The sequence below is a fragment of the Thalassophryne amazonica genome, chromosome 17 (assembly GCF_902500255.1).
Source record: "Thalassophryne amazonica chromosome 17, fThaAma1.1, whole genome shotgun sequence".
Classification (NCBI taxonomy): domain Eukaryota; kingdom Metazoa; phylum Chordata; class Actinopteri; order Batrachoidiformes; family Batrachoididae; genus Thalassophryne; species Thalassophryne amazonica.
The window spans coordinates 53,642,137-53,666,960 of record NC_047119.1 but is presented as its reverse complement, the minus strand read 5'-3'; the positions used below and the strand labels follow the sequence as shown (position 1 = coordinate 53,666,960).

Genomic DNA, 24,824 nt, shown 5'->3' with positions numbered 1-24,824 from the left:
ACTTAGAGCCCATTCACACTCTGACGTGATGCGGCTGACGCTGCCATTTCTTCATGACCAAGGGATTCAGAGGAGGTGCATCCAGTCAAGCCTCCAAATGTTGGCTAGCGGAGGCAAATAGAGCAGTAACAGTGTACTTGTGGCAGTGATGTAGTGGGTAGCCAGAGTTTAACTCTTGCCAGCATTTTAACATGAACGTCGAACATTTTAAATATGGAAATTTTTCAGAGTCCACGACAAAGAGCATCGTTGCCTGAATGATGTCAACGTCACGCTGGTCAACATTAATCAATTGTCGGGCTAATCGTCATAGTGTGAACGGGCCCCAAGATTTTCATGCCACTTATCGTTGTAAAACATCATATCAAGCAACAATCACGTATGTCATGATTTTATCATTTCATGCTTTCAGCTCTGTTAACGTTAATGTTTCACCTTAAAAATTACAACCCCAATTCCATTGAAGTTGGGACGGTGTGGCAAAATGTAAATAAAAACAGAATATAATGATTTTCAACCTATATTCAACTGAATACACCACAAAGACAAGATATTTAATGTTCAAACTGCTAAACTTTATTGCTTTTGTGCAAATATTTGCTCATTTTGAAATGAATGCCTGCAACACAGAATTTAGGGATTCCATCATCTACAGTCCATAGTATAATCAGAAGATTCAGAGAATCTGGAGACCTTTCTACACATAAGCAGCAAGGCCGAAAACCAACAATGAATGCCTGTGACTTTCGATCCCTCAGGCGGCACTGCATTAAAAACCGACATCATTGTGTAAAGGATCTTACTGCGTGGGCTCAGGAACACTTCAGAAAACCATTGTCAGTTAACACAGTTCGTCACTACATCTACAAGTGCAAGTTAAAACTCTACTATGCAAAGCGAAAGCATACATCAACAACATCCAGAAATGCCGCCGCCTTCTCTGGGCCCAGGTTCATTTGAAATGGACAGACACAAGGTGGAAAAGTGTGCTGTGGTCAGATGAGTCCACAGTTCAAATTGTTTTTAGAAATCATGGACGTCATGTGCTCTGGACAAAAGAGGAAAAAGGCCATCCAGATTGCTACCAGTGCAAAGTTCAAAAGCCAGCATCTGTGATGGTACCATCAATGCTGAAAGGTACATCCAGGTTTTGGAGCAACACATGCTGCCATCCAAACAGCATCTTTGTCAGGGACGCCCCTGTTTATTTCAGCAAGACAATGCCAAGCCACATTCTGCACCGTGTTACAACATTGTGGCTTCGTAGTAAAAGAATGCAGGTACTAGACTGGCCTGCCTGCAGTCCAGACCTGTCGCCCACTGAAAATGCGTGGCGCATTATGAAGCGCAAAATACAACAATGGAGACCCCAGACTGTTGAACAACTGAAGTCATACATCAAGCAAGAATAGGAAAAGATTCCACCTATAAAGCTTCAATAATTATTGTCCTCAGTTCCCAAACACTTATTGAGTGTTGTTAGAAGGAAAGGTGATGTAAACATACCACTGTCCCAGCTTTTTCGAAATGTGTTTCAGGCATCCATTTCAAAATGAGCAAATATTTGCACAAAAACAATAAAGTTTATTAGTTTAAACATTAAATACCTTGCTTTGTGGTGTATTCAATTGAATATAAGTTGAAGAGGATTTGCAAATCATTGTATTCTGTTTTATTTAGATTTTTACACAACGTCCCCAACGTCACTTGGAAGTGGGTTTGTAATGTTTTTCTGTAATTATTGCATTAATGCATCAATGAATCAGATGTAAAATGTGAATAGTGATGCAGGTACACTCAAAAAACAGAAGCATTGGGTGAACTCAATTAAATTATGTGCAGGATTTCCATCTAATAAATATATGTAGTCCAAACTCATGCCCATAATTGAATTGAGTTCATCCAATGAGTCATTTGTTTGTGTGATACACTCAAAAAACTATAATATATAAATATAAAATAAATATATGTAGTCCCAACTAAATTTAATCTTTCATGGATGTATGGATGTGTCTTTTTTGGGTGGGGGCTACATTGTTGTGTGGGCCGCCAGAGAGGATGGTACTGCTGGCCCACCACCAGAGGGCGCCCTGCCTGAAGTGCGGGCTTCAGGCAGGAGAGGGCGCTGCCGCCACGGACACAGCCGGGGGTGACAGCTGTCACTCATTATCTCTTGACAGCTGTCACCCATCTACACTTCATCATCCCACTCCATAAAGACCGGACGTCATCTCCACTTCGTTGCCGAGATATCGTCTACCTTAGGAGGTAACCTTCTCAGCCTGCATATCCAGATAAGTGGTTACTCAGACACTGCACGAGTGTGTGTTAGAGGTGGAGGTGGAATTCCCATCGTTGTTGTTACTGGGTGTTCACACACCCACATCTGATTGTCTCTGCTCCTCGCCAGCAGTACCAGATCCGACACGCGGAGACAGTGGCCACCTGGGGTGTTCGGGATTTGGTGGCTCCAGTATTCTCCAGGTTCGGTGGCGGAGGAAATCGTGTGGTTCCGGTTCTTCTCAGGACAGACGTCCTCTATCCTCGAGCCTGCCCACACATCACCTTTGCTAATTGACTATTGTACATATTCTGTAATCTGCTGTGTTTGGTTGTGCTTTTCACAACAGTAAGTGTTCATATTTGACTCTTTCATTGTCCGTCATTTACGCCCCCTGTTGTGGGTCCGTGTCACTACACTTTCACAACAGGATATCTCGGCCAGCGTCATGGACTCCGAGGGGCGTCATGCAGCCATTGAACGGCCAATGGGAGAGCAGGGTGCACAGGCGTCTGCAGGAGGCGTGATTGGTGAGTTGCAGCACATCCTCACCGCCTTTACGGCTCGGTTGGATCAGATGACCGAGCAAAACATCCTCCTGAACCGCAGGGTGGAGGCTCTCTCTGCACAGGGTGGCAGCGGAGCGCTCAGGGCGCTGCTGCAGCTCCTCCTCCTGCCGACCCTGTGCAGGATATGAATGTTCCAGTGGTCGTTCAACAACCCCTCCCACCATCCCCTGAAGCATACATAAGCCCCCAGAGCCGTACGGAGGTTTGTGTGGAGACGTGCACGGACTTTCTCATGCAGTGTCCGCTCGTCTTTGCACAACGTCCCGTCATGTACGCGTCTGATGCTAGTAAAGTAGCTTATGTAATTAATCTGCTTCGAGGAGAGGCACGCGCTTGGGCTACGGCGCTTTGGGAGCAAAATTCACGGCTCCTTCATACGTACACTGTGTTTGTGAGGGAGTTCAAAACCGTGTTTGAACACAATCCCCGGATTGATTGGCCGTCTGGGGTGGTGGTTCAGTGGAGCGAAACCTGCCATCGGGTGTGTTTAGGATCCTCGGTTCCTCCCGGTTTACAGGCTAAGGAGGAGGTCAAAGTCCCTCCCAATCTGACAGCGGTGCCGGTTGAGTACCACGATCTTGCTGACGTCTTCAGCAAGGATCTGGCACTCACCCTTCCTCCGCACCGTCCGTACGATTGTGCCATTGATTTGATACCAGGCGTGGAGTTTCCGTCCAGCAGGCTGTACAACCTCTCACGACCTGAACGTGAATCAATGGAAGACCTACATCCGGGACTCATTAGCTGCCGGGTTGATCCAAAATTCCACCCTCCCCGATGGGTGCAGGTTTCTTTTTTTGTGGGCAAGAAAGATGGCGGACTCCGTCCATGCATCGATTACAGGGGGCTGAATGAGATTACGGTTTGCAATCGATACCCGTTGCCCTTGTTGGATTCCGTGTTCACCCCCCTGCATGGAGCCAAAATCTTTACAAAATTGGATCTTCGGAATGCGTATCACCTGGTTCGGGTCCGGAAGGGAGACGAATGGAAGACGGCATTTAACACCCCGTAGGTCACTTTGAGTACCTGGTCATGCCGTTCGGCCTCACTAACGCCCCCACAATGTTCCAAGCTTTGGTAAACGTGTCTTGCGGGACTTCCTGCACCGATTCGTCTTCGTATATCTGGACGATATTCTCATCTTTCCCCGGACCCTGAGACTCATGTCCAGCATGTACGTCAGGTCCTACAGCGGTTGTTGGAGAACCGGCTGTTTGTGAAGGGCGAGAAGTGTGAGTTTCACCGCACTTCTTTGTCCTTCCTGGGGTTTATCATCTCCTCTAACTCCGTCGCCCCTGATCCGGCCAAGGTTGCGGCGGTGAGAGATTGGCCCCAACCTACAAGCCGGAGGAAGCTGCAACAGTTCCTCGGCTTTGCAAATTTCTACAGGAGGTTCATAAAGGGCTATAGCCAGGTAGTTAGCCCCCTGACAGCCCTGACCTCTCCTAAAGTCCCCTTCACCTGGTCGGATCGGTGCGAAGCCGCATTCAAGGAGTTGAAACGACGGTTCTCAACTGCACCAGTGCTGGTGCAGCCCGACCTTAGCCGCCAGTTTGTGGTCGAAGTGGACGCCTCTGACTCAGGGATAGGAGCCGTGCTATCCCAGAGCGGAGAGACCGATAAGGTCCTTCACCCGTGTGCCTATTTTTCCCGCAGGTTGACCCCAGCTGAACGGAACTATGAAGTCGGCATCGAGAACTCCTTTCGGTGAAAGAGGCTCTTGAGGAGTGGAGACACCTGTTGGAGGGAGCGTCTGTGCCGTCACGGTTTTCACTGACCATCGGAACCTGGAGTATATCAGGACCGCCAGGTGGCTGAACCCCAGGCAAGCCCGCTGGTCACTGTTCTTTCGGGCGTTTTGACTTCCGGATCACCTACCGCCCCGGGACCAAGAATCAGAGATCGGATGCCTTGTCCCGGGTGCATGAAGATGAAGTCAAGACTGAGTCTGTCGGATCCACCGGAGCCCATCATTCCGGAGTCCACTATCGTGGCCACCCTCACCTGGACGTGGAGAAGACCGTCCGGGAGGCCCTGGCACGGAGCACGGACCCCGGAACAGGGCCGAAGAACAGACTCTACGTCCCACCAGAGGCAAGAGCTGCTGTCTTGGATTTCTGGTCCCGGTTCTAAGCTCTCCTGTCATCCGGGGGTGTGAAGGACCATGGCAGTGGTCCGGCAGCACTTCTGGTGGGCGTCCCTGGAGGCCGACGTCCGGGAATATATCCAGGCCTGCACCACCTGTGCCAGGGGCAAGGCAGACCACCAGAAGGCACAGGGACTTCTTCAGCCCACTTCCTGTGCCTCATCGCCCCTGGTCCCACATCGGTCTGGATTTTGTCACGGGCCTCCCGCCGTCCAGGGCATGACAACCATCTTCACGATAGTGGACCGATTCTCCAAGGCGGCCCACTTCGTGGCCCTCCCGAAGCTCCCCACGGCCCAGGAGACTGCAAACCTCCTGGTCCACCACGTCGTCCGTCTGCATGGGATACCTACCGACATCATCTCTGATCGTGGTCCCCAGTTTTCCTCACACATCTGGAGGAGCTTCTGCCGGGAACTGGGGGCCACTGTGAGCCTCTCGTCCGGAGTTATCACCCGCAGACCAATGGACAGCAGAACGGGCCAATCAGGAATTGGAGCAAGCCCTGCGCTGTGTGACGTCCGCCCACCCGACGGCCTGGAGTGAACATCTTGCCTGGATCGAGTACGCACATAACAGCCAGGTGTCCTCTGCCACCGGCCTCTCCCCATTTCAGGTGTGTTTGGGGTATCAGCCCCCGTTGTTTCCCGTGGTGGAGGGAGAGGTCGGTGTGCCCTCGGTCCAGGCCCACCTGCGGAAGTGCCGTCGGGTGTGGCGTGCCGCCCGTTCTGCCTTGTTAAAGGCCCGGACGAGGGCGAAGACCCATGCAGACCGCCGGCGGTCCCCGGCCCCTGCTTACCAGCCCGGGCAGGAGGTGTGGCTATCCACAAAGGACATCCCCCTCCAGGTGGACTCTCCAAAGCTTAAGGACAGGTACATTGGACCGTATGAAATCCTCAAAATCCTCAGTCCTGCCGCAGTGAAGCTCCGACTCCCAGCTTCACTGCGGATCCACCCGGTTTTTCACGTGTCAAGAATCAAACCCCACCACACCTCACCCCTCTGTGCTCCCGGACCGGCGCCGCCCTCCTGCCCGGATCATCGATGGGGAGCTGGCTTGGACAGTGCGCCGGCTCCTGGACGTCCGTTGGATGGGGCCGGGGGTTCCAGTATTGGTGGACTGGGAGGGGTATGGACCCGAAGAACGCTCCTGGGTGAAGAGGAGCTTCATCCTGGACCCGGCCCTCCTGGCCGATTCTACTGCCGTCACCCGGACAAGCCTGGCGCCCGTTGAGGGGGGGGGGGTCCTGTTGTGTGGGCCGCCAGAAGAGGAGGTACTGCTGGCCCACCACCAGAGGGCGCTCTGCCTGAACTGTGGGCTTCAGGCACGAGAGGGTGCTGCCGCCACGGACACAGCCGGGGGTGACAGCTGTCACTCATTATCTCTTGACAGCTGTCACCCATCTACACTTCATCATCCCACTCCATAAAGACCGGACGTCATCTCCACGTCGTTGCCCGAGATATCGTCTACCTTAGGAGGTAACCTTCTCAGCCTGCATATCCAGATAAGTGGTTACTCAGACACTGCACGAGTGTGTGTTAGAGGTGGAGGTGGAATTCCCATCGTTGTTGTTACTGGGTGTTCACACACCCACATCTGATTGTCTCTGCTCCTCGCCAGCAGTACCAGATCCGACACGCGGAGACAGTGGCCACCTGGGGTGTTCGGGATTTGGCGGCTCCAGTATTCTCCAGGTTCGGTGGCGGAGGAAATCGTGTGGTTCCGGTTCTTCTCAGGACAGACGTCCTCTATCCTCGAGCCTGCCCACACATCACCTTTGCTAATTGACTATTGTACATATTCTGTAATCTGCTGTGTTTGGATGTGCTTTTCACAACAGTAAAGTGTTCATATTTGACTCTTTCATTGTCCGTTCATTTACGCCCCCTGTTGTGGGTCCGTGTCACTACACTTTCACAACATACATATATTTATTAGATGGAAATCCTCCACATAATTGAACTGAGTTCATCCAAAGAGCCATTTTTGAGTGTATTTGTGATACAACTGTGATACAACTGAAGCTGTGTGGCATTAAAGGGACATAACTCATAACAGGGACCACATTTATTTTCTCAGGTGGAAAGTGTCAAATTCTGAGATTTTTGTAAAGCAGCAAACACTGAAATGTTTGGTGTGAGGCTCTCACCACATTGGAAGCATTAGGTGATGCTCCTCTCTGGAGCAGGTTTTTCACAATGTTCAGATGGCCCATAAATGCTGCTACATGAAGAGGAGTGAGGCCAGACTGCACACAGACAATAAAAAATAAAAACATCAGCCACGCTAAACAAGAAGTGTAGCTGCGTTTGACTAAACATCTGGATGTCCAGCAGTCGAGCAGATACTTTATTTTTTTTAGAATCTCGGCCTCACCTCTGTGACTGCTTCTAAGGAGGCAGAGTGCTTCAGCAGCAGGTCCATCGACCGCATGTGGTTCTTCTTGCAGGCAATGTGGAGAGGTGTGAAACCGTTCTGAACACACAAGTCGAGGATGTTCAGGAAAAGTAAACACTTTTTACTGGATATTCTATATCTTTTAATGTGTTCCACAAGGAATGTTTTAGTAATTGCACACTTACAGCCAGAAAGTGAACAGGTTTGATGTGATGTAATGGCACATTATATTATAATCAAACCAATGTTTTTTGGTCTGATTGCTCCCCTGTTCCTCCCAATTCCTTTAACCAATTACCACCAAGCTTGATATGTGGACTAAAGTCTAAATGGGCTTGCTGTAAAACTTGGCACACATAAGGAGGTGGCCAAGCAAAGTCAAATTTGCCAGAGGTCATTCTTTGGGGTAAATGTGATGTCTGCCTGTTTGTTGGCCTACTCCGCCATGGTTTTTTTTTTTGCCAATCTCTACCAAAATTTATATGTAAATGAAGGCTGACCCTGAAATTACCCTCAAAAAACATTTTGGCAAAGTTCAAGGTCAAGGAATCTGCGGCACACACTTAGTGGATTCCAGAAATGCCCTGGATCATTCAATCATTTGGGTCAAATGTCTTCTTGCCAACACAGGCACGATTACCAGGCAATACTGACACGTGGAAGAAGCCATTGCTTTATTTTAAGTTAATGTATAAATTGAGATCAATTGAAATATATCAACAAGCCCTCATTAGGGCCCAGTCCCACTGGCGTTCAGGAAGATTTGTGCATGAAATGCACACGAAAGTGGTGTATAATCGCTAAACAGCCGCAATATCTGTGAAACATGTGTGTATGCTGACATCTGCACACGTCCGCAATCATCCACAGAGGCACGTATGTTCGCTGCCAGGATTTTTGAGCTGCACAAAATTTTGGATGCGGATGACAGCCGCCTTACATATGCAATCTATGCACTGTATATCCGCCGTATCCGCTAATATTCGCAACTGACGGCGTATTGCAGCTTGGCAGCGGGCTGGGACAGTGTGCAAAACGGATATATAGCATGCCTATCACGTCCACATCACAAACTAAAATAAGTTGTGGCAAATGCGGACAGATTGGCCACGAATAAAGCGTTTGTATTACATCTGCTTTGCATCTGATTTGCGGACAATTTGCAAATGCATAACAAACAGAAATCGACATACCTGCCAGCCATTGCCAGTCCAGCTGTGGAGACGTACAGATGTAGTTATGGATCCCCAAAGACGTAGTGTGATAGTTGCTGCCATCCAACAACATACCAATCAACGTGTCCAAGTCCAGCAATTGGTCCAGAGGCTGTGGTGTTGGTGTGAATAGTGATGCCGACAGGCCCGCAATGCAGATGCCGCACACACGCATTACAACCACTGTTGCCTCCATACGTGCGCGATGCATTCACAATACATGCGTTATACATCCGTGATTGTTCGTCATATACTCGCTATACATTATTAATATATCCGTATTCATACTGAGACGTTTATCATTTTTGGCCAATTTTGTTGCGGGCGACAACAAACGCCTGTGATTTGTATACTCAATTCATGCGCAATTAATCCTCTCCCCAGTGGGACTGGGCCCTCAGCTACAACATCATGGTAAAGACAGCATTTTTAGCTTTTTGCTGATATTGTGATGTTTACCAATCATTTTTTGCAAACAACTGTCAGTTTTGGTTTTCGGCTGGCACATGCATGATTATGAACCTTGTTTAGGGATGAATCACTGGCTTTTTGTTCTGCACGCGATGCCTGAGGCTAGTTGGCTATGTGGGACGAAACCTTTTATTTTGCAACAATATATCATCTCTGTGTTAACTTTGCTAGAACACGAAGATCCCAGTAGAATAAGCCAGTGACCACCTTGATGACCCCACATTTGGCACATTTTAAGTTTCTTCAAAAACTCGCCAGGGCTCGTGCATTAGCTTTGGCCCCCTTGTCAAGGAGGACTTTGGCCATACGATGGTGGCCACAGTGGGCTGCTACATGAAGAGGAGTTAAATGATCCAGCGTGATATCGTCGATCTCAGCATTGTATTGGAGTAGCTGCCTGACACAGTCCATGTGATCCCCCTGAGCTGCCATATGGATGGGGGACAGACCATTCTGAAAGACAGGAAAAATGAAAGGGACACATAGGGAGGAAGGACAGAAGGTGATGAACAGCATAAGAATCAAATAATGGAGAGATAGTGAAGAAAAACTAAAATTTCAAACAATAACTCCTCTATCTGCTTTGTGCAGTCATATTTGGGTTCTGATTTTACACAATCTGCAGACGATGATGTGGTAATGGAGAGAATATAGGGAAAATGAGAAATCAAGGAATACAAATGGTGATGAAAATCAGATCTAAGAATGCCAGATAAGACAAATGTATATCCAAATGTATAATAGCTAATGTGTCTCTGTTGGTGGTCAGTTTCTTAAGATTCAATTCTGCTGGTTTAAATGCTGGTTTTATTTTGGTTCTGGGAACTCCCCAACATCGAAGTGAACCTACCTTGGTTTTAGCCTGGATAGGAGCACCGTGTTCCAGCAGGATCTCAATGATGCGGGCGTGACCATTTCTGGCCACACAGTGAAGAGGAGTCAGCTCATCCTACAAAATGCAGAAACCAAACAACATCCAATCAACAACTGACATTTTGTGTAGGTCCAGATGCCACAATAACAACAAAATAAAGATTAGGCAGACATGTGTTAGTTAGAAAATGTTTCTGAGCACACGCAGAACACTGATCATATTACAAACACACAGGAAGCACAGCAAGAAAAGTGGAGATTTTAAGCTGCATTTACACATAACGACAGCAAGTCAAGGATGCCACTAAGTGTATATTCTTGGCTGCTGATCACAAATGTGATGATTTGAGGCAGAGACATCAGGTGTCCTCAGGAACTGCTGCAACCTGTTACCACACGTTACAATTAATGGCACATGTTGCTTAAGAATTATCAGAAACCATTACACACGGTCAAGAATAATGTTCTGCGTTGTTGCACGCTGTTGTGCCCTATCATGCGTAACAGCGCATCGTTAAGTTCTGTCACGTTGTGAATGAGGCAAATTGTCTCCACAATTCAGATCGCTCCAGTTTGCTCCTCAAAATCCACACCAGAAGAACTTTGTGACTGCATGCTTAGTTGGGCTCTGTGCCATGGAGTGGCGCAGAAAGGAGGAGGAGACGGAGAGAGCCAGATGTGTGGCTCCACGCGGCACTCGTCTCCTGCATTTTCCCAAACATCAGGCACAGCAGCAGGTGGAACACCTGCAGGAGCGTGCTGAGGAGCATTGGAAGGAGACTTTCAGCCGACTTGGCGTCACTGTCCTCCTTCAGCATACTGCCGCAATGAAACTGAATGTGGTGTAGCAGGGTTTAATTGTGCGTACGTCACGCTCTATTAAGGATTGCAACTAATCAAGATGGATCAACACACTCAGTTGCAACCTCCACAACATGAGGCAAAATGAAGGTGGTGCGTGACATTCGTGGAAGATTTTTTGACAGCCAAAAACATGCCCCATGAAAATCACGAATATTACACACCTACAGGTACTATTAAGAAACCTATTCAGATGAGTTAAGTCACATTAAGAATGTCAGGAATGTGCCAAGAATGACGCAAATATGACATTCATCATCATCATTCATCATTCATCTTTCGTCTTGCCTATGTGTAAACACACCATTAGCGGTTGTGAACAGTACAATACCTTTGTTTTGGCATCAATCTGTGCCCCTCTGTCCAGCAGTAGTCTGACCATGATCACGTTACCTCTCCTGGAGGCTATATGAAGGGGTGTGATGCCATTCTAGATAAACAATACCACAAACAAAGTCAATAGTATCACCAAAAACTGCATCAAAAACAACAGCTATGGTAAAACATGACAAAATAATTACAGGTTATCTGCATACTAGCAACAAGACAGCAGAAAATGTCATTATTAACGACCTACTCAAAAATGTGTTTTATATTTTTATCTCTCTATTAACTATGTCCACCATTTATCACTGTATGACATTTTATTTTTTATTTAGGTATTTTTATTAAAATTTACTGAACTGAGCAGGTTGAATTGAATGTGCTGCATCGCAAATTAAACAGGCCAATCACAGCCCAGCACAAATTTGAACAGACCATTGACAGGGCTGGTGGGCGGGTCTAGAGGACCCTAATGTGCATCTGCATTTTTACACATAAACTTTTTTAGTTGCAGAGGATTATCTCACATGCCTTCCTATAGCATCACGTAGCGGTAAATTTTTGCTTTTATCCCCAATCGTGGCGGCCGGCGCTTGAGATGAACTGACCTTCGGGGTGAAGTTTACATTGGCTCCTCTGTTAAGCAGCAGCTGGGCGACACTCAGATTCTCATAGTGAGCAGCAATGTGGAGAGGAGTGAAACCAGTCTGCAGACAGAGAAAGAGAGAGCGAGAACAGAAGTGTGGAAATAACACATTTAACACCTGGCGCCAAAATGTGCTTTTGGTGATCAGGTGGCGTAATGCATATGCAGCAAAAAAAAAAAAAAAAAACAGTACATGAAAATTAAAGAACTGTTCAGGACATGAGGGAGAAAGATGAAATGATAATGATGAAATGATGCTTTAATGAAAATAAAGCAACAGCTTTAAGGATAGAGTATTTGTATTTACAAAGAATTTACATTAAGCTATGACAGCAAACTTTTTGTTTAGTCTCATATTCATATTTCTTCCACGAGACATGCGATGATAGTGAATTCGTACCTTGCTGAGAACGTCAGGGTTCGGGTCGTTCTGGAGAAGCACAGCAGCGGTGCGCGTGTCATCATTTCGTGCAGCGATGTGTAGCGCAGGAAGGCGGACTTTGCCTTTGGTACCGTAGTTAATGAGCAGCGCCACAACATTTTCATGGCCCTGCTGGAGCGCCACTGCCAGAGGAGTGAAGCCGTCCTGAAAGAGGAGACAGCAAACAAATGAAAACAGTGTGAAATACAGAAAATGTCAGAAATGTATTGAAATCAAGTTAGCATTATAAATGTTGAAGGATAGCAAACGTTAGCGACTTGTTATGGCTACTGCCTTGTGTGCTAACAAGCTAGCTAGGTTAGTACCAGCAAATGAAATGAGTGATAATATCTTCTGAATAAAAATATGTTGACTTTCTTCTACACTTTTGGCAAACACGTTGGTATGTAGATTATAAAATGCAGTGAGTGAATACATATAGATAGAAGAGTTCATCCCTGTCAGGGGTTTAACACGGTAACTCCAAATCCATAAGTGCTATCATCTTACAAGTCTCCACATTAAAAAGGCATATAATGGGGGATAATCTCTTTATAAGTGGACACGCACGTGTCGCAAGAAGTGGTAGTTCACAGCCGCGCGGCAGGAATGTGCATATGCATGATGGTAAAAAGTTTGGGAAAGAGTATAAGCTGACAGCATGGATAATATTGCACCATCAGCCCGCACAGTGCAAGCCAACTATGATCATTTACATTGGCAGCAGAGTTTGTAGGATGCAGAATCGTGACACATTCTTTGGACTCGAGGCTGCGCCGCTGTCCAATTTTCTGAAAGTGTGAAAACGACCACTGTGAGTCTGTGCTACATTATAGTGCAACACTCTGACACTGATCACCGTGGAGGTCATGTCTGATCACACACCCCTTTGTTTATTGCCTGTGCTTGATTGATTGACTTTTTGCTCTGCCCAAAGTAGAGAGAAACGATAATAATAATAATGGTTATAATAATATTATTATTATAATCATAATAATGTTGTATTTTATTAATTTTTGTATACAGATGGCCTTGTAGCCATTTTTAAGTAATTTCTGCTTTTTTTTCCTTTCTTGTTTGTTTTTCTGTGTTGTCATGGGGACCATGATGGAAATAAGTCTGTGCTTTTTCATGCCATCCTCAGCAAGTATATGTATATATATTGTCATTGTTATATCATGTCATGTATTTTGCCAAATCAGTCAATCAAAAAAAATCATTTTTTGTATGTTTTGCAATTTGAAACTGTCTCAATATATTTTATTTATTGTTAAGTGGCACATAATGCGTTTTGAAAATGGGGATTTACCACAGGGGGGAAAATGTTGCATCAACCTACAGCACCAAGATGTAACAGGGCCCCTGCGGTCTACACAGGTGGGGGAGATCTGGTGCATGCTATGGAATATTGTTGGGAAAGTGTAGTGACACGGACCCACAACAGGGGGCGTAAATGAGCGGACAATAGATGAGCCAAAAATACAACACTTTACTGTTGTGAAAAATGCACAACGAGAATACAGACAAATGCAGAATTTGGATCACAATCAAACTATACAAGGTGATGTGTGGGTAGGCTCGAGGATAGAAGATGTCCGTCCCGAGAAGAACCGGATCCCACACGATTTCCACTGCCACCGAACCCGAAGGATACTGGAGCCGCCAAGTTCCGAGTCCCCAGGTGATCACTGTCTCCGACTGTCGGATCTGGTACTGCTGGCAGCCCGCACTTCAGGTAGGGCGCTCTTTGGTAGTGGGCCAGCAGTACTTCCTCTTCAGCGGCCCACACAACAGGACCACGCCCCCAATGGGCACCTCCTGGCGCCCGACCCGGCTTGTCGGACGGCGACGGTAGAAATCGGCCAGGAGGGCCGGATCCAGGATGAAGCTCCTCTTCACCCAGGAGCGTTCTTCGGGTCCATAACCCTCCCAGTCCACCAAGTACTGGAACCCCCGGCCCTTCCGGCAGACGTCCAGGAGCCGACGCACAGTCCAAGCCGGCTCCCCGTCGATGATCCGGGCAGGAGGCGGCGCCGGTCCGGGAGCACAGAGGGGTGAGGTGTGATAGGGTTTCAACCTGGAGACATGGAAAACCGGGTGGATCCGCAGTGAAGCTGGGAGCTGTAGCTTCACTACGGCAGGACTGATGACCTTGAGGATCTTAAATGGTCCAATGTATCTGTCTTTTAGTTTCGGGGAGTCCACTTGTAGCGGAACGTCCTTTGTGGAAAGCCATACCTAATGCCCGGGTTGGTATGCAGGGGCCGGGGAACGCCGGCGATCTGCATGGGCTTTGGCCCTCATCCGGGCTTTCAACAAGGCAGAACGGGCAGTGCACCACACTAGACGGCACCTCAGCAGGTGGGCCTGGACCGAGGGCACACCGACCACAGGAAACAATGAGGGCTGGTACCCCAGACACACCTCAAACGGGGAGAGGCCGGTGGCAGAGGACACCTGGCTGTTATGCGCGTACTCGATCCAGGCCAGTTGGTAACTCCAGGCTGTCGGGTGCGTGGATGTCACACAGCGCAGGGCTTGCTCCAGTTTCTGGTTGGCCCGTTCTGCCAGTCCGTTGGTCTGCGGGTGATACCAAGACAAGAGGCTCACGGTGGCCCCCAGTTCTCGGCAGAAACTCCTCCAGACTTGAACTTGGGACCACGATCTGAGACAATATCTGTTGGTATCCCATGCAGACGCACGACGTGGTGGACCAGGAGGTCTGCTGTCTCCTGGGCCATAGGGAGCTTCGGGAGGGCCACGAAGTGGGCCCGCCTTGGAGAATTGGTCCACTATCGTGAGGATGGTAGTCATGTCCCGGGATGGCGGGAGGCCCGTGACGAAGTCCAGGCCGATGTGGGACCAGGCGCAATGGGGCACAGGTAACGGTTGGAGGAGTCCCTGTGCCCGTTGGTGGTCAGCTTTTCCCCTGGCACAGGTGGTGCAGGCCTGGACACAGTTCCGGACGTCAGCTTCCATGGACGCCCACCAGAAGCACTGCCGGACCACTGCCACGGTCCTTCGCACCCCCGGATGGCAGGAGAGTTTGGAACTGTGACAGAAGTCCAGGACGCAGCTCTGGCCTCCAGTGGGACGTAGAGGCGATTCTTCGGTCCGTTACCAGGGTCCGAGTTCCGTGCCAGGGCCTCCCGGACGGTCTTCTCCACGTCCCAGGTGAGGGTGGCCACGATAGTGGACTCAGGTAGAATGGATTCTGGCGGATCTGACAGCTCGGTTTTGACTTCGACTTTGTGAATCCGGGACAGAGCATCCGATCTTTGGTTCTTGGTCCCGGGGCGGTAGGTGATCCGGAAGTCAAAACGCCCGAAGAACAATGACCAGTGGGCTTGCCTGGGGTTCAGCCGCTTGGCGGTCCTGATATACTCCAGGTTCCGATGGATTGTGAAAACCGTAAATGGTGCCGCGGCTCCCTCTAACAGATGTCTCCACTCCTCAAGAGCCTCCTTCACCGCTAGGAGTTCCCGATTGCCCACGTCATAGTTCCGCTCAGCTGGGGTCAACCTGCGTGAAAAATAGGCACAAGGATGGAGAATCTGATCAGACTCCCCGCTCTGGGACAGCACGGCTCCTATCCCTGAGTCCGAGGCATCCACTTCTACCACAAACTGGTGGCTAGGATCGGGTTGCACCAGAACTGGTGCAGTCGAAAACCGGCGTTTCAACTCCCTAAACGCGGCCTCGCACCGATCCGACCAAGTAAATGGTATTTTGGAGGAGGTCAGAGCTGTCAGGGGGCTAACTACCTGACTGTAGCCTTTTATGAACCTCCTGTAGAAATTCGCAAAGCTGAGGAACTGTTGCAGCTTCCTACGGCTTGTCGGTTGGGGCCAGTCTCTCACCGCCGTGACCTTGGCCGGATCAGGGGCGACGGAGTTGGAGGAGATTATGAACCCCAGGAAGGACAAAGAAGTGCGGTGAAACTCGCACTTCTCGCCCTTCACAAACAGCCGGTTCTCCAACAACTGCTGCAGGATCTCAGGATCCGGGGAAAAAATGAGAATATCGTCTAGGTATACGAAGACGAATCGGTGCAGGAAGTCCCGCAAGATGTCATTTACCAAAAGCCTGAAACGTTTGGTAACGTTTTGGTACGTTAAGTATGACAGCTGTCATAGTTGATGAGTGACAACTGTCACCCCGGCTGTTCCTGTGAGCCGGCACCGCCCTCTCGTGTCTGAAGCCCGCACTTCAGGCAGGGCGCTCTTTGGTAGCGGGCCAGCAGTACCTCCTCTTCAGCAGCCCACACAACAGAATATAATCCTGGCAGCACCCTCTTCTATAACACATTCTTTCATTCATTTTCATTCATTGTTGTAACACATTCTTATTCCAAACTCATAAGATTTTTTTAACTCTTGGTCAGTGCCCCTTTCCATCACCCCTTTTGTGATGAGTTCTGTAGCTCTGTTGTGTTATTTGGTGATGGACAGGTGAGACGGGTTTTCTTGTGATAGGTGCGTCATTTCTCTCTGACAGTGAACAGAACTATCTGCTTCAGGTCTGTGCCATGAGCTCGTATTCATCTATGTTATTTTAAGGTTGTGGTCACAGTTATGGTTCTGGTTCTGGTTAGCATTTCGCCACATGTCACATCGTGAAACAACAAGGTTACCTGACATGGCACATATTAACATTCAGTAAAAATGAACCGTTTGTGTCAAGTTGTTTGCGAGACTGAGCTGAATGGACCTATGGAACCTATATTAGCACTTCAGTATATACCACTCTGCCACCTCTGGGACACGTCTGGTACTGTTGCTGGGAATAATTTTCTCATCATATGCATGATGTTAATTAGGAGCAGGTGTGGTTGAAGTTACACGTAGCATGAAATAAGCTTGTTTGTTAGTTCCTTTTATTGCCATCGTAGGTCTGCTTGCTGCTTGTATGAACGGACAGTTACCTCAGTCGGGAGACTCTGATTGGCACCGTTCTCGAGCAGGAACTTCACAACCTCTAAGTGGTTCTCCTGTGCTGCCATGTAAGAGGGCTGAACCCTTTCTGTCGGGACAAACACAGATTATGTTTGAACACATTGTAAAGTAACTCTGAGTTTAGATGCAGCCCTTGTGATAAAAGTGAGGAAAACACACACTTGTATGTGTCAGATGGTGACAGGAATTATACAATAATAGACTCTGTATGCAAACATATGAAGCCGTGTCAGCTGGTGAGTCATAAACAGGAGGTTTTGCTAACAGCTTGTGGTGACTCACATGTGACTGGGCATTAACGTTGGCACCGTAGTGGATGAGCTCAGCCACCACTTTTTCCTGCCCCGCCAGCGCTGCGATATGAAGGCCTGTGTTTCCTTTCTGCAGGTCATGAACATGAATTACACCACAAAAAGGCAGAGAAAGGAAAAAATAAGCGTGAAGTCCAGCAGAACGAATGCAACCTGATGGCCTGGATCACAAACATGCAGCACTCGTAAAGCATCATTCAAGCAGTTGTACTATAATCATTAGTACTCTGTTGTCATTATTTTAGACACAAATTCCTGCAACAAACAAAACAACTGTGGATTTCAAATTTCATGTACTGTTTGTTTTTTATAAGGAATGAACAAAACAAATGTCCCTTTAACTCTATGTATTATGTAATAAGTCAACACAACTGAATACATAATATATTATACTAATTATGTAACAATGACATTCAGGAGGTGCAATGTGAGTTGTGGAACCTTGGTCCAGCTCTTTAGCCTCGCAAGGATATTTTAAGGGTCTTGGGAACTTGACCAACCAGTCTAAATGTGTTTTGTGGACTTGTAGTCTCTCACGGTGGGGCCACTGCAGGAGCATGGGATACCCGGACCACTACAATGTGTGATGCAGGTCTCTATGTGACCAAAGTAGGAACTGTGTCCACATTCTTGGCATACCATCGGACCTGTTCTCAGTGGGTATTGTACTCTGCCAGAGATGCCCCTTGTCACCAATCCTGTCCGCAATGTTCATGGATGGGATTTCAAGGCACAGTCAGGGACCTGAGGGTGTCCAGTTTGGTGACCTCAGAGTTGTATCTCTGCTTTTTTGCCGATGATGTGGTTCTGTTGGTTTCATCAGGAGGAGACCTCTGATGTACACTCATCAGGTTTGAGACAGAGTGCACAGCAACTGAAATGAGGATCATCACCTCTAAATCTGAGACTACGGTCCTCTGTTGCAAAAGGATGGCTTGTCCCCTCTGGGGCAGGGGACAGTTACTCCCCCCTGGGAGGAGTTTAAGTATCTCTGGGTCTTACTCACAAGTGGAGCTCAGTTGGCGCCTGAGATCAATACATGAATTGAGGTGGTTTCTGATGTTTTACGGACGCTGTACAAACCATCTTGGTGAAGAAGGAGCTGAGCCAGGAGGCAAGATTCTCAATTTACCATCTGATTTACGGTCCTATCCTCACCGCAGTTATGAACTTTGAGTAATGACCGAAAGAATTAGATTAGATTAGGTAGAACTTTATTAATCCCTTGGGAAGACTCCCTCAGGGAATTAAGCTTCCAGCAGCATAGTATAGCAGCACACAGCGTAAGAAGCACACAAAATATCAAAAGTGAAAGTAAAAAACGAATTTCAAATAGAAATATAAATACACAAATATAAATACCAGAAATACTGCTCACTACTGGTTTACTGGCTACGACTGCTCCTCTCATTCCCGTCGCTTGTCTTCCTGTTACGCCTCCTCCCCTGAGTGAGGAGTTGTACAGTCTGATGGTCCTGCACTTGTGAAGGAGCAGTCTGTAGCTGAAGATTCTCCTCTGGTTGCTGATGATGGTGTGCAGAGGGTGACTGGCATCGCCCATAATGTCCAGTAGTTTGTCCAATGTTCTCTTCTCTGCCAACCACAGAGCCAGCCCGCCTGATCAGTTTGTCCAGTCTGGATGTGTCCTTCTTGGATGTGCTGATAAGGTTCCTCTGTTGGGTATCTGGGCTTACACTCCTGGTCAGGATGTGAAGCTTGACTATCTGGGAAGGACTCTGAGTCAAGGCGCTGCTTCCTCTAATCAAAAGGAGCCAGATGAGGTGGTTCGGGCATGTGGTAAGGATGACCCCAGTCATCTCCCAGGGAAGTCTTCCAGGCACATCCAACGGAAAGGAGGCCCAGGGAAGACCCAGGACATGCTGGAGGGAATATATTTCCCAGTTGGCTTGGAAATGCCTCAGGATCCACTGGAAAGAGTTATAAGCCTTCCTGAGGCTAGGGAAGCATGGGATGAGCTGCTACGTCTACTGCCACTGTGATCTGGACGTGGATAAGTGGCAAGAAAATGAATGAATATGTAGTAGCACCTGCATTTTGTCATAATCTGACATATTTTGCAATAAAGAGTCTGAAAGCAACATGTAATAAATTTGATTTCATTTTGCCACAGGTTTGTATTTTTATGATGAAAATATAATATAGCAGATTATGTAATAACTCAGCAAAAGGCAATAATGTTTCACCTAATTATGTGATAATAACTTTATTTTTTATAATCTGGTGCATTTTGGTGCAATAATCAGCCTGAAGGCAATATTTAATAAGTTTCCCTACATTTTATACTAAATCATTACAGATTGCAGTGGCTATTACAAATGCAGGACTTTTTTTATGTTGAACATGTAATTATAGAGTGCATTATATAATAACAGAGCATTATGTAATAACTAAAAAAAAAAATCACTTCATTATGTAATAGTGCCTGAAGAAACTAATAATTTAGTACAATATGGAAAACAAATCAAATGGATGCCTTCATCTGTACACATTATCAAAGAATACTATATAAACACACACTTTATCAACAGATTACTATATAAACATACACATTATCAACAGAATACTATATAAACACACACAGTATCAACAGAATACTATATAAACACACATAGTATCAACAGAATACTATATAAACACAAACATTATCAACGGAATACTATATAAACACATAATTATCAATGGAATACTATATAACACAAACATTATCAACGGAATACTATATAAACACAAACATTATCAACGGAATACTATATAAACACACACTTTATCAACAGATTACTATATAAACATACACATTATCAACAGAATACTATATAAACACACACAGTATCAACAGAATACTATATAAACACGCACATTATCAATGGATTACTATATACACACACACACATTACCAACGGAATACTATATAAACACAAACATTATCAACGGAATACTATATAAAGACACACTTTATCAAGAGATACTATTAAACATACACATTATCAACAGAATACTATATAAACACACACAGTATCAACAGAATACTATATAAAAAGCACATTATCAATGGATTTCTATACACCACACACACATTACCAACGGAATACTATATAAACACAAACATTATCAACGGAATACTATATAAACACACACTTTATCAACAGATTACTATATAAACATACACATTATCAACAGAAATACTATATAAACACACACCAGTATCAACAGAATACTATAAAACACGCACATTATCAATGGAATACTGTATACACACACACATTACCAACGGAATACTATATAAACACACACATTATCAACCAGAATACTATATAAACACACACATTATCAATGGAATACTATATAAACACAAACATGATCAACGGAATACTATATAAACACACACATTATCAACAGATTACTATATAAACACACACATTATCAATGGAATACTATATAAACACAAAACCTGACAACGGAATACTATATAAACACACACATTATCAACAGATTACTATATAAACGTACCACACATTATCAACAGGAATACTACAACCCCTGGCAAAAATTAGGGGAATCACCGGCCTCGAGGAGGTTCATTCTGTTGTTTAATTTTGTAGAAAAAAAAGCAGATCACAGACATGACACAAAACTAAAGTCATTTCAAATGGCAACTTTCTGGCTTTAAGAAACACTAACAGTCAGTAACGGTTACTTTTTTAGACCAAGCAGAGGAAAAAATATGGACTCACTCAATTCTGAGGAATAAATTATGGAATCACCCTGTAAATTCCATCCCCAAAACTAACACCTGCATCAATCACATCTGCTCGTTGACACTGACCCTATGTCATGAAAATGACCCTAGTATGTCTTTTTGCAGGAATGTTTTCACAGTTTTTGCTCTATGGCAAGATGCATTATCTTCTTGAAAAATGACTTCATCATCCTCAAACATCAGAAAAGTGTCCAAAATATCAACGTAAACTTGTGCATTTATTGATGATGTAATGACAGCCATCTCCCCCAGTGCCTTTACCTGACATGCAGCCCCATATCATCAATGACTGTGGAAATTTACATGTTCTCTTCAGGCAGTCATCTTTATAAATCTCAATGGACGGCACCAAACAAAAGTTCCAGCATCATCACCTTGCCCAGTGCAGATTCGAGATTCATCACTGAATATGACTTTCATCCAGTCATCCACAGTCCACGATTGCTTTTCTTTAGCCCATTGTAACCTTGTTTTTTCTGTTTAGGTGTAATGATGGCTTTCGTTAGCTTTTCTGTATGTAAACCCATTTCCTTTAGGCAGTTCTTACAGTTCGGTCACAGAGCGTTGACTCCAGTTTCCTCCCTTCGTTCGTCATTTGTTTTGTTGTGCATTTTCGATTTTTGAGGACTATTGCTTTAAGTTTTCTGTCTTGATGCTTGATGTCTTCCTTGTCTACCAGTATGTTGCCTTTAACAACCTTCCCATGTTGTTTGTATTTGGTCCAGAGTTTAGACACAGCTGACTGTGAACAACCAACATCTTTTGCAACATTGCGTGATGATTTACCCTCTTTTAAGAGTTTGATAATCCTCTCCTTTGTTTCAATTGACATCTCTCGTGTTGGAGCCATGATTCATGTCAGTCCACTTGGTGCAACAGCTCTCCAAGGTGTGATCCTCCTTTTTAGATGCAGACTAACAAGCAGATGTGATTTGATGCAGGTGTTAGTTTTGGGGATGAAAATTTACAGGGTGATTCCATAATTTATTCCTCAGAATTGAGTGAGTCCATATTTTTTTCCTCTGCTTGGTCTAAAAAAGTAACCGTTACTGACTGCCACAATCTTTTTTCTTGATTTCTTATAGTGTTTCTTAAAGCCAGAAAGTTGCCATTTGAAATGACTTTAGTGTTGTCATGTCTGTGATCTGCTTTTTTTCTACAAAATTAAACAACTGAATGAACATCCTCCGAGGCCGGTGATTCCATAATTTTTGCCAGGGGTTGTATATAAACACACATATCATCAACAGATCACTATAAAACACACACACACATTATCAACAGAATACTATATAAACACACACATTATCAACAGATTACTGTATAAACACACATATTATCAAGAGACTATATAAACAAACTAATGCAGATGTAGCAACCAAAGCAGAATGCATAAGTTAAGTCAGTACCTTGGTGGTGGCCTCAAGCTCAATGCCAGCGTGCAGTAGTTCGAGGACCATTTTGACGTGACCTTCTTTAGAGGCCAGGTGTAACCCATTGAGACCATTCTTCAGGAGGAAAGAGATGCAGTCACATAAAGGATACAATCTAACAATTTAATAGAAACATAAACTAACATAACTCTGCCAAGGCTGGAAAGTTCTGGAATTTAAGAATAAGAAAAAACAATTAACAACATTGCATTCTAACTTCATTAACAATACCCTGTTCAGACGTGTACCTTATAGATTAGGACAAAATTATTGAAAAAAACAGAACAAGGAACTTTCAACACACAGCATTTATAAACATCCTAGTTTTATTTTGGATGCTGACATGATTTTACTTTGTGCACAGAATTTTTTTTTTTCACAAAAATCAAAACTACCAGGGTAAAAATTATTAGCCCCCTGATGATGATAGTCAGTTTCTTGTAGTTTTCAGAAAGTCTCAGAAATGTCTCCTGAAGAATGCCAGCACATTTTTCTTTGGTGTATCTTTCAAATGCCTCCAGATTTGATGGTCTTCTGGCATGGACCTTGGTCTTCAGTTCACCCCACAGATGTTCAATGGGATTTAAGTCTGGGCTTTGTGTAGGCCAGTCAGTGGCATTCATGTTGGTCTTCTGGAGGTAGTTCTTGACAAGGAACAATGTATGTTTTGGGTCATTGTCATGTTGGATAACAAAGCGATGACTCAGACCCAGTTGTGCTGCTGCTGACTGCTTGAGGTTTTCTTTCAAAATCTACACATAACCTTCTTTCATCATGATTCCTTGAGGAGATTCTCAGTTTCTGATGCACTGAAGCATCCCCACAGGATAATACTCCCACCGCCCTGTTTCCTGTGGGGACAGTGGTTTTGGATTACCTCTCCCTTCTTTCCCAAACACAAGCAACATCTCTATGGCCAAAGGGCTTTAGTTTCATCTAAACCCACTGCACATCATGAAGACTCTGGAGAGGCTGCTCCTTGGCCACCTGAGACTGAGAATCCCCTACATTTCAGGTACCAGGAGCATAATGGAGTGAATGATGCTGTCCTCTACATGCTCCACCGGGCTCACACATACCTGTAAGAGCTGGGGAGTTATGTCAGGATTATGTTCTTTGACTTTTTGCATGCTTTTAATATTATCCAGCCTCTCTTACTGAGAGAGATTAGAAAGATTCCTGGATTACAGACTACCTGACAGGACGACCAGAGTTTGTCAGGCTGGGGAACTGTGTCTGAGTGAGCAGCACTGGGGCCACAGAGCACTGTTCTCACCCCCTACCTGTTCACTCTGTACACAGCAGACTTTAATGACAACTCTAACTCTTGCCACATCCAGTAATATTCAGATGACACAGCCATTGTGGCATATGCGCGGAGAGGGCAGGAAGGGGAGTACAGAGACCTGGTGAGGGTCTTCAGTGACTGGAGCGAACATGTTGTTCTCCTGAACATGTCCAAGATCAAGGAGCTGGTTGTGGACTTCCGCAGGTCCAGGTTTCCCGTGCAACCCAATAGCAACCGGGGCAACAACACTGAGATGATGCAGACCTATAAATACTTAGGTGTGCACCTGGACAACAAGCTGGGCTGGTCGGCAAATGTGGATGCGCTCTACAGGAAGGGACAGAGTTCGCCGTTTTTCCTAAGGAAGCTCAGGTCCTTTGATGTCTGTGGGGAGATGCTGCAGATGTTCTATCAGTCGGTAGTGGCAAGCATAGTCTCCTATGTTGCTGTCTGCTGGGGAGGCAGCATCACAGACAGGGACACCAACCAGCTGGACAGGATTGTCAGCCACTTGGGGCCCCTGTAGTGGAGCCACCCACTCCACTATATCCTGAATTTCCCCTGGGGGATTAATGAATTATGTATGTATGTATGTATGTATGTATGTACGTACGTACGTACGTACATACGTACCTACCTACCTACCTACCTACCTACCTACCTACCTACCTACCTACCTACCTACCTACCACCTACCTACCTACCTACCTACCTACCACCTACCTCTGACCAAAGAACATGCTTCCAGTATGCACAATCTTTCTCCAGGTTGTCCTCAACATACTTCAGTCCTGTTTGAAAGTATCTTGAAGGAGTTTTTCTTGATCTGCACCCTCATAGTTCTCCTCT

General features: G+C 45.9%; 1 protein-coding gene across 6 annotated transcripts in view; it reads right to left on the bottom strand.

Moving 5' to 3' along the window:
• The window catches only part of ank1b (ankyrin 1, erythrocytic b), a 208,679-nt gene that overhangs the window by 71,899 nt on the left and 111,956 nt on the right, over nucleotides 1–24,824 (bottom strand). For 5 of the 6 annotated variants that reach the window (XM_034192680.1, XM_034192683.1, XM_034192682.1 and 2 more), the window contains exons 1-10: nucleotides 22,664–22,784; nucleotides 17,448–17,546; nucleotides 17,135–17,232; nucleotides 12,190–12,375; nucleotides 11,752–11,850; nucleotides 11,151–11,249; nucleotides 9,936–10,034; nucleotides 9,341–9,538; nucleotides 7,380–7,478; nucleotides 7,153–7,251 (exon numbers count right to left, since the gene is read on the bottom strand). In XM_034192680.1, coding sequence (XP_034048571.1) covers nucleotides 7,153–7,251; nucleotides 7,380–7,478; nucleotides 9,341–9,538; nucleotides 9,936–10,034; nucleotides 11,151–11,249; nucleotides 11,752–11,850; nucleotides 12,190–12,375; nucleotides 17,135–17,212 — 957 coding nt within the window. In that variant the 5' untranslated portion in view covers nucleotides 17,213–17,232; nucleotides 17,448–17,546; nucleotides 22,664–22,784. Of the gene's footprint in view, nucleotides 1–7,152; nucleotides 7,252–7,379; nucleotides 7,479–9,340; nucleotides 9,539–9,935; nucleotides 10,035–11,150; nucleotides 11,250–11,751; nucleotides 11,851–12,189; nucleotides 12,376–17,134; nucleotides 17,233–17,447; nucleotides 17,547–22,663; nucleotides 22,785–24,824 lie in introns of those variants that run through there. The other variant, XM_034192685.1, reaches the window with a different exon arrangement.